This window comes from Rhea pennata, chromosome 3, assembly GCF_028389875.1.
Source record: "Rhea pennata isolate bPtePen1 chromosome 3, bPtePen1.pri, whole genome shotgun sequence".
Classification (NCBI taxonomy): domain Eukaryota; kingdom Metazoa; phylum Chordata; class Aves; order Rheiformes; family Rheidae; genus Rhea; species Rhea pennata.
Window position 1 is genome coordinate 26,144,496 of NC_084665.1, and position 10,396 is coordinate 26,154,891.

The window sequence follows — 10,396 nt, forward strand, 5'->3', positions numbered from 1 at the left end:
AGGGTAGGAGTTATGACTTCCAGTGCCCTAATCTAACCTCTGAGCCACAAATAAGAAATTAGCCTGGTATTCATGATCAACCTTGCAATAACAAAACGCTTTTTACACCCTGAGGATCAGTGAACAGTACCAGTTTCACTTTATAAGAAGTTTATTGTTGAAAAACTATTAAATGTGTTTGTTTTTTTTTTTAATATTACAGTGTTGTTCTAAGAAAATGAACCTGAACCTTGAAACTTAGAATGAATTAAATGACACATGAGTAAATATATATTAATTATTTTTATTAAAGTATCAAAACAAATGAGAATAGAAAACAAATTGCTTTTAATGCATTTTAGAGGTTCTCCTGAATAAAGTATAGTTTTAGAAAATCATGCAACATACTGCTCCTTTCTAGCTTTTTAAACACTCTTCTCTTGGGCACAGTCAAATTAACTTCAGTACCATCGTTTCTAGATTAGCGTGCAGGTGCACGCATGCACACACACATACACACAGTAAAAAAGCAGCTATGACTGCGCATATAAAGAAATAAAAATAATTATCTTCTGACAATAGTAGTGATACCATATTAACATTTGGCATGCTAAGTAAATAACATCGAGCAACAAAAGCATGACGCCTGCGTCAGCAGTGATATGGTTAAAAGCAACCATACAAATTCCCTAGAGGAGAGACACGAATTCCGTGATTATACTCTAGTCTCTGCAGTAACACTTTACAACAGCATAGGAGACAAACTCTCTTGTCTGTTGGCATTTGATACACAAAGGGCAAAGCCAAGGAGTATGATAATGTGATGATGCCTCGGTTTGGTACTTCTGTATGACAGAAATCAAATGCCAATGAACGTTTGTTGGACGAGGCTATTGTAACACGCTTCACGTACACCCGTTGTCTGACAAACAGCTGGCCCCACTGATTCCCCATGTCACTCCCTCTGAGCCAGTGGTTGCAGCAGAGGCTCCAAACTCAGCCTACAGGATTTTTTTTTTAATAAAACTCTCATTGAAGTCAAGGGAAGCTACTTCCAACATTCAGAAAGTGGATTTTCAGGACAGAATCAGACCTAATATGTTGCCTTTTAATACATTCACTTTTCAAATACATGAAGCACATATCTTTTAAACATCACATCATTTGTAGGACATTACAATATATCCAGATCTTAGGAAAATTAAGAAGTTCTGTTGCAGAATATAAAGATCGTGTAAGGATCAGGTATGATATCTGATATACTCAACCGGGACTTGCAAAGTAAGAAGCTTATGGCTGAGGTATCCTTAAGTTTAGCCTTTAGAATAAAAACAATTTCAACACTGTTTAACTGGTGTAAAATATTATGTACAGTAAGCTCCATTCTTATCGTCTGCTTCACTTAAATTGTGACATTGAGCAGCCACACACCACTGATCAAGATATAAAATTTTGGAAGGTATAATCTCTGCATCCAATCACTCAAGATACTCAGTACCTCATCTGAGGAAAAGAGGCAGGATAAAGGTTTTAAATAGTGGTGTCTCAAATACAACTGTTGAAGTTTAGGAATATATAATATTAAACACCAAGAGATAAAAGCAAAAAAACAGCACAACACTTGTGTTTTCAGTTTTATCTTGCTTGTAGTATTTATTAACTTTACTCATTAGGATATTAGTGATAAATAAGGATATTTTCTTTTACAGAAAATTGTAATGATATATTTTATAGGATTAAACAATCTGAGAATTTCACAGAAACATCAGAATTTAAACACTCATAGCTCCAACTGTTTTCTCCAGCAGCTCTTCTACCAGTTCAGAAACATCTAAGGTTAGTACTTAATAAAAACACTTATTCACTACACCAAAACTCTTGCCTCCTTCAGATTCTAAATAACACTTCTGATTGACTGTAGTCACCACTCAAATGTAAAATAAAGTAACTGCAATCACATTTTTCCCTTCTGAATCATCAGGCAATAGGAAGTAATCCTGACAAGGATGGACAGGGCTTTGTCATGCCCTTATGTTTGTAAGAGCTATCTGTATAACCAGACCTACTGAAGTCCATTGAACCTCTTCTCTGAATGAGGCTTCGAAGCACAAATTAAAGCTTGCAGGATCAGATCCTAGATTAAAATGTCTTTTCTCTTTTTTTAAGTTGTATTTTGCATGATTCACAAGCCTGGGATTCAGTTCTGCAATTCTTTACTCAGGCAAAATCCTTATCAAAATCCCTTCATAGTTAGTTTCCTCTCTCCTAAGGGTCCAATTCACCCAGTCACCGAGTGGTGGTACAAAATGCTCTGCAGCAACTCAAGGAAAAATTATAGTCCCCAAAGGATAGTAGGTGGGGTTCCAGCTCATAAAGCACAAACTTAGCCACATGGTTGTGTTGCAAGAAACACTTCTTTGTCACACCTACCAGACTTTTCAAATTCAGTCTCTGAGATGAGTCACAGAAAAAACCCACACAAGTGTTGTGAAAAAAAATATTACAAAGCTTGGTTGGAACTAAAGGTTTGTGTGTGTGTGTGTGTGTGTGTGTGTGTGTGTGTGTGTGTGTGTTTGGTTAGAATGCAGTATTACATATCAGTACATTCCGCCAGAAAACATCCTCCTGGAAACTTCAAAACCTGGAAAAAAAAAATACTGTCTGCTTTCCCCTCCAGCAATAAGGAAAGGTAGTGTCCATCCAGCACAGCTGTCTGTACCACATGCATCATTGCAAGTCATAGTGTTCTAGCACAAACGTCGTGAGTGCAGATACTGTATACTAGCAGAGAGCTAACACTTCTGAAGCTGTTGTCTGTAGCTCCTAGGAACAGCAAGTACGACAGGTGCAAACCCTATATTTGAGGCAGAAGACGCTCCGATTTGATTGAGACCAGATCTTCCAAGGGGAAGAATCGCTGTCAGGCCAAAATGATTCTTTCTGCTTAAGAAAGCAATCTGCCCTTCCTAAAGGCTCTTGACTAATAGAATCCTACGTTAAGTCAGATCCTCCATGGATTCTTGTAGCTGTTAAAAATATACTATAAATATTTCCATGTTTGCCGTATCACTTAGCCTTGTAATGTTCCTTCTTTGATCTGTTGAATAAAGAGATTCCTTTCATCTTCAGGTGTCCTTCCGTTTTGTGCCCGGACTATACAAGTGGGCCTGTGAAGATTTAGCATGTATATCAAGTGCTGCTTCTCATTCTTTAGTTCTTCAATCTGGGCTTTTAATTCTGCATTGATAGTTTCCAGCTTTTCTGATTCCTAGTCACAAAGTACAGACACAGCTATTAGATCACTTTCCTCCAGTTTTAATCAGGTCAGATTTAATACATAGCATATTCACTTTTTTTTAATACAGCTAAGATTGTGAAGGTTTTGTGGAGATTTTGGTAACATCTTTCTGCATTTCCTACTATGACAGTACTACTGTACTACCTATTCAGACCATGGCAGGACGAAAGAGCAAGAAAAATTAAAGCGAGTGACTTACTTTCTGCAAACATTCTGTTTTTTCCTTCTTTTTGTTTCGGCACTTTGCAGCAGCAATTTTGTTCCTTTCCCGTCTCCGTTTTTTTCTTTCATCCTCTTCAGGAGTAAACTAGCCAGTGAAAACAGATAGACACAATCAGTAAGATACTGTAAATACTCTATCTGTATTTTGATAACTTCTGCATTTTTAGAAACAATGCAAATAGTGTTGTTAGCACTCATATCATGAGTTATATAAGGACGCGGTTCTGACCTTGCTTGCAATACAGTAAAATGGTAGCAACTCCATTAAAATTGTCAATAAAAAAGCAGACTGGACTTTGGATGGATGCAATCCATGTGATGGCTCATTTTAAATCAATGGTACTCAGAAAAATTGCCAAGTGCCTCTCCCACCCAGGCCCGGGTACTTTCTACACCTTCCATCTCTCCCAGGTTTTCCAAGGAGGAAAAGGAGCAAAGGGCGCAGGAATCAGGGAGGAAGATGAAAGCAAGAATGAAGCAGGGAGCTAAAGGCAGCGCAGGTAAGGGGATACACGATGACATTCCTTTAAGCTTTTTTTTCCCTTGGGCATTTCAAGAAAACACCACCAGTGACTGAGTTAAACCAATGTACAGACATATCCCTAACTTAGTCTATTCCTTCACTTTATAAGAGACATGTCTTTTCACTGAGACTAAAGTAAAAAAACAGCGTGGACAGAGCACAGCAGCATCGAGCTCAGTGAAGCCCACGTGGGGCCAGCTAGACTGTCTGCACTGAAGTACAACAGAAGTGACTTACTCCAAGTTCAGCCACAAGCAGGCAGAGAAACAACATTAGCGCTTGCTGTAATCACTGTAAAGCATTGTCCTTAGGTACATAATTAAAAATATTCAACTATAGCCCTTAACTGAAATGAGAAATACCACAGGGTTTTCCAAAAGCACCTACAGAAGAAAAAAAAGTATGTTTGATGGATCGAACATGTTTACATGGTGGAGCAGGTTGTCTATATTTGATATAATTATTGGTCTTACAGTGAAATTTTATTAGAGAATTAATCAGTCACACTGACATGCAATTTAAAGAATCATACCTCTGTTTTCATGATTGACGTTTCAACTGGCCTTTCAGAAACAGTCACTGTGTCCAGTGTGGAAGACATTCTGTGGGACTGACGCTTGTTCTGAATGGCGAATCTCAGTTCCTCTTTCACCAGAGGGGTTAAATTTGAGAAATCATCAAACCCCAGTGACCCTGCAGGGGACAAAGTGGGAACAATTGCGGAGGCGCTGACTTCTAATGCAGATACCTGGCCTGAGTGTTGGACCATCATTTTGCTGAAAGGCAAAAAAAGAGAGATAATAATAGTCTTTCAACAACTTCAGAAAGGCAAAAATGTGCTAGACGCATATTTTAAATGGTGAAATAAGACTGTATTTCTTGCATTGCTTCAACCCACATTCCCTACATATCCCCATCTCTCACTGGAGTCAAGAAATTAAGAATTTGGTCACTAGCAAAAACTTCTGCCTTAGGTTAACTTCATTTTTGTCTTTAATAATATTAGCATATCACACAACTTCTAGATGTTTCTGAAACTTAAGATGGAAAAAGTGTTTATATATACATGCTGTAAGGCTTTACACTGATCATATATGGCAAATATTATTATTTCTTAAAACACAGAATTAGGTTAGGAGTATCTCCATCCTCACAGCTGAACCATCGAATTCTGGCTTGAAACGGACAGAGCAAAGCTTGATCTTAGCTATCGTTAGGTAAAGCTAGAACAGCTCTACAAGAAGCAGAAGTTTTGAGTCTGAGCAGAACCTACCAAAAAAACTATCACGCTCATTTTTACACCAGATGGTTAAGATCTGGTTATGAACTCCTAAACATGAGTTGGCACAAACATGAAAATGGGGTTTCAAAGCACAGAGTGAGTTGGGGGGAAGAAATCACGAAGAACGTGAAGTCACTTCTTTCATTCCTTTGCTCTTATAAAATCTGAAACTGTCCTCAAGTGCCCTCTGTGAAGGTTTTAAATTCTTAAATATTTTGGTCAGATCTCCTGCTGATGTAAAACAGTGCAACTGAAGAGACTTGAGGAGAGTTATGCTAATGGATACCCATGGAGAAACCTCTCCCTTATTTCTAGCAGTTTTCCTAAGGAAATGAACCTAGCCAACAGCACTCTCCAGCCTCCTCTTTTTGGTCACCCTCATTTATTCCTCAGCCGGTTTGGCAGCGACAACCGAAACTGGAAGAGGGAGAGAGGCCCCCTACACGCTTCGTGAAAAATGATGGCCCCGCTGAGGGAGCGCGGGCAGAGCTCAGCGGCGAGCCGCCCGATGGCGCGGGAGCCCCCGGCCCGCACGACCTGCACCGTCCCTCGCCCCCGCGGCGGGTCGCGGGAGGCCGGCACCCAGCGACAGAAGCTGCAAATCCATCGGAAAACAGATTATGTTACTCCCTTGTGCATAAAGCAACTTGTCTTAAACTGGACTTTACCATACTGGTTTTGCTTTTCCTCGTTGTGCTGCAGGGTTTGGGGTTTTATCTATTTATTTATTTTAATAGCTGTTGGGGTAATTGCAGTATGTGCTACCTACTCGATTAGAATTGTAATAATTACTGCAAAGTCAATTATAATTAACTTAATGCAGGTAAGCAAGTAGTTAGTTGCCTCAGGGCTGCAGCGCGGTTAAGTTCAATTTCCGCACAGTCTGCCCAAAGCTGTACAATTCCCTGTACGCTACCTCTGTAGCGCTGCGAGAAGCGTTTGGGGATCACGTGCCTTGACAGAAGGGCAGGTTTTTTTCAGAGCTATCTGAAAGTGTACTGGAAATCCACCCTGGTGCAAGTCAGAGTAGGGTCTGGTTCATGGGTAAGTGAGGACAGCGAACTGCCTGCTGGTAAAGAACGACACCGTCCGGCTGCACGGGTCCGCTCGCTTTCAGGCTCGGTGACCACAGAAGAGCTGAAGATTTCCCCCATTCTAGGGGTGAAATCCTGAACCCACTGAAGTCAAAAGGAGTTTTTTTGTTGACCTCAGTGGAGCCAGGATTTCACCTTTCATTAGTAAAGATGGGGAAATTATTTGGAACAATTTGTTATTCAGAGAGACCTTGGGAAATTTATGTAATTCTCGTCAGAAAGCCCCTGCTCATGAGTCACACTTAAAGTACTGATACGGTTTAATCCTATAATCTCAGAAAGTAAGCAGTTGCTCTTTTCCAACAAGTCAGAAACATCCCTATAATTTCCAGCTAAACTCCTCCCAACCTTGTCTACCATTTCCAACACTCAACCATTCAACAGAGCCCGGGTGGCGCTGAAGCCCTCATTGCCAGCAGCTGAACCAACCTCGGCTACATGCGCTGCCGGTCTCTTGGGCTCCTAGGGATGGTTTCATCTGACAAAATTAATTCTGTTTAATGTATTCAAATCAGAAGCCTTAAATTAACAATAACAGCCTAAAAATAATTAATTGGGCTAACAATTTGCCTGAACTGAGGGTTTGTTCCTTTATTCACATATTCCTCACCAGAGGAAACCAAGAATGTTCATATTTTAGCCAAGTGTCTGAGAAATTGTGTTCACACTGGCTTTCTGTTCGTGCTAAGGGTAGCACTGGCACCGGTACGTACTATACTATACTGTAATACCCTCAGGTACTCTAATAGCTTTTTCCTTGTTTTTTTTAAAAAAAAAAAAAAAAAAAAGAAGAAGAAGAAAAAAGAAAGGAGTGGGAAGATGCCCACCCATGTCCACCCGGAGGGGAAGCACAGAGAAGGAAGTGTCCTTGGCTATAGAAACTTGCTGCTCTCCCGCCTGAGCAGCTCGCTGACCTTCCCGACACCCTGAAAGGCATCGCTATTGACTCAGACTTTAGGGAAGGGAGGGCCTACTGGGGGGCTGAGGCTCGCCTGAGGATTTCTGCCATCGGCCGAGTCCCGTTTCGTGGAGCTGCGCGCTGCCAGTTCGCTGCTCGGCGCTCTTTGCAGCGGGGCGTGTGGACAGTGCCTGGCACGGTAATGATCCCCTCTAGCACCGAGGGCTGTAGGACCCGCCGGGGTATAATAATAAAGGTACTCAGCCTCGTGTCAGAGCTACCTGGCAGGCTAGATTTCCTTTCCTTAGCAGTAAGGTAGATGCTTTCCTGTTTCTGAGGAAGAGTTCTGCTTTCAGAAATGTTTTACAAGAATAAAAGTTTGATTTTGTTATTAAAAAAATGCAACAGTTGGCTATCCCTTCCTTTCTCCTAGTTTTTGTCCAAACATTATCTCTATCTATAAGCTACCAAAAGCAGCGTCCCATTTTCTCCAGGTTTACAAAGAACCTTCAAACAGCTGGGGAGATACCGGGAGCAAGAACACGTAAGGTCAGAGCGTGACCGCACCGGAGCCCGCCCGACGCCGCTCGCCCTGCCGAGCAGGGGCCGCCGGGGCTCCAGCTGTCCCACCGCCTCCGCGGTCCTCGGGGCTCGCGGCGCCCAGCGCGCCGCGCACCGGGACCGGGACCGCCGCGGCGCGGCTCGCTCCCGCGGTGCGGTAGCGCTTCCTCGCCTCCTGCCTCGTTTTACAGCTTTTCTCTTGCTGGCTCCCTCCAGATTCCGGTCGGTTCAAACAACTTTAGAGAGAGTTGTTCTCCCCCTACTTTTTTTCGTTCGTTCTTTTGTCCTCCCCCTACATCGAGCTTCTGCATCTCGTTTGCCAATATTTTAATTTCAGGATGCGGTCCCGGGCTGTGAGGTCCCCGGCTCTATTGCTTAAGCACGTTGTAGTTTAACTCCGATACTAAAAAACGACTCCTGAAAGTCTTTTTCGCCCAGCTGCCGATGGCTGCCTGAGCCTCTCGGTTTTATTTCTTCACGCGAATTCCTTTTCCTCGGGTGCTGATGCAACAAGCCCCGACGGCCACCGAGGTTAACCTTACACAGCGTCAGGAGCACTCACAGGTCGCCACCTCGGCGCTCGCCGCCTGACCCCGACATCCCGCCTCACCGCCGAGTCCCGGCTCCCTCCGAGGGGGGCTCGAGCAGGGCAGGAAACGCGCCGCCGCCGCCGCCAAGTTCGCGCCCGGGGCAGCGAGCGGCTCCGCAACGCTCCTCTCCGCGGGGGCGCCGCGCCGCCGGCCCCTCGCCCCCACCTACCTGGCCGCCGCCGCGCCGCGCCGCGCAGGGAGCGCGCTCCGCTCCGCTCCGCGCTGCCGCCGCCGCCGCTCCGCCGCCGGGAGAGGAGGAGGAGGAGGAGGAGGAGCAGCAGCAGCAGCGCCGCCGCTCGCCGCTCGCCGCCCGCCTCGCCGCGCCTCTGCCGCCCGCGGCGGTTGCATCACCCCCCTTATATAGCGAGCGGGCAGCGCTGGTATGCGGCGGCCGGCGGGGCCGCGCTGATGTCATGCTATTAATAGCCGCCGCGGGAGAGCCGCCGCCGGGGGGGCCGCGCCCGCGCCCGCGCCCGCGCCCGCCCCGGTGATGCAAGGCGGCCGAGCCGCGCCGAGCCGCGCCGAGCCGCGGGCCGGTCGCCCCGCACCTGCGGGCCGGCGGCTGCGGGACCCCGCGGCTGCCCCGGCCGCCCTCCGCCGGGTTTTCGGGACGCTCCGCCGGCTGAAACGCAGCCGGGTGCTTTTCCCGGCTCGGAGGAAGCGCGAACAAGCGGAGATGCGGAGTTTGGGAAAGAAAGACTGAACACCGTGACCCCACCTCGCTGAAAAAAAAAGTTGTTTAGCCTCCCCCCCCCGCCCGCTCCCCGCCCACACACACACACAGACACGCGCGCACCGCTCTCCCCGTCCCGCTTCAAGCGTCAGCTTCAAAGTTCAGCCCGCGCGTGGCACAGGACGACTTCAGCTTTTACCCCGAGGAGGAAAGACCCATTTAACAGCATGACGGGAAGCTAAAAATAAATAATAATAAAAAAATCCTGTTCTTGAAACACATCGGCTCGCAAAGTCCTCATGATTTCAGGGAAAAGCAAAGCGTCCGCCGTATGAGGCAGCGAGCGCGGGGCTGCTGGCTGCCGTCAAGGGGGAGCTTGTTCCGTGCTGTTCCCGAGGCTTCCTGATTTGTTAAATAACAGGAATCACCTCCAACAGCCCCCAAAGTGCTGGAACACAGATTTCTCAAAGAAACACTTGCCCAAGAGACGCGTGACGCTTGCAGAGCCAGACGCGCACACACTCTCATCCAACACAGTAATATTCCGTATTTACAAAACTGCCATTAACACAGTCTTCAGGTCTCGCTCTCATTTGCCAAGCACAGAGAGATCAGGACCTTTAAAAGCTTGAGGATGTCCTAACTGTAGCAATGTCTTTATTCCTTTATATCCAAAAATTATACCTTAAACAAGTGCTCCAACAAGTTAATTAATTTCATAATGTTCAACGAGGCTGTATTATGATAATATGTCTCAAGTTGTTTATTCTGGGATGTATCAATTGCTTGGAGCATTTTAACAAGGGTATTAAATTCCAATTAGACCTAGTTTGAATGTCAGTCTGTCTGCATCTCACCTCTGTGTGTGTCTGCCTGCGCTTGCACGTACGTGCATATATGTATGTACATTGGTCACACAGATGTGAATAGCAATCTTAGCTTCTTAAATGTCACCATGCTTGCATGCTCAACTCCGCAATCTTTACACTCCTATTTTATATTTAATAGTCTGCTTTTGAAAAAAGAAAAAGAGGGAAAAAAAGAAAAAGAAGAAAGAAAAAATCTGGTGGGAAAGGAAATGTGAGCTTGGACTAGTGATGCTCGCTTTCTGCTGCAGTAGGTACAGTTGTCCCCTGCTCTCCTCAAATGATGACAGGCACTTTGTAGCCAGCTTCTCCGACCCACCTGGCAGCCCTCAGCTTGCTTCTCTTGCAAGCTCTAGCTGTAAGCTTAGATAAACTAATCCCAGTTCTTTCAAAGCATGTTTTTTCTTTTA

At 45.1% G+C, this 10,396-nt stretch overlaps 1 protein-coding gene across 1 annotated transcript; it reads right to left on the reverse strand.

Moving 5' to 3' along the window:
• Positions 1–263: 263 nt before the first annotated feature.
• Positions 264–8,780, reverse strand: ATF3 (activating transcription factor 3). Its single transcript, XM_062571841.1, has 4 exons — positions 8,617–8,780; positions 4,555–4,798; positions 3,477–3,584; positions 264–3,247 (listed from the first exon to the last, which is right to left on the reverse strand). The coding sequence occupies exons 2-4, from the start codon at positions 4,792–4,794 to the stop codon at positions 3,050–3,052; spliced, it is 546 nt and encodes a 181-aa protein (XP_062427825.1). The 5' UTR covers positions 4,795–4,798; positions 8,617–8,780; the 3' UTR covers positions 264–3,049.
• Between the last annotated feature and the right edge of the window lie 1,616 nt (positions 8,781–10,396).

Excerpts from the sequence above, each read along its gene's own strand:
- ATF3 (XM_062571841.1), bottom strand. The coding sequence starts at position 4,794 with ATGATGGTCCAACACTCAGGCCAGGTATCTGCATTAGAAGTCAGCGCC. Across the intron at positions 3,585-4,554 it reads CGTCAATCATGAAAACAGAG|TTTACTCCTGAAGAGGATGA; the intron begins GTATGATTCTTT and ends TTCACTGGCTAG. Across the intron at positions 3,248-3,476 it reads AAACAGAATGTTTGCAGAAA|GAATCAGAAAAGCTGGAAAC; the intron begins GTAAGTCACTCG and ends CTTTGTGACTAG.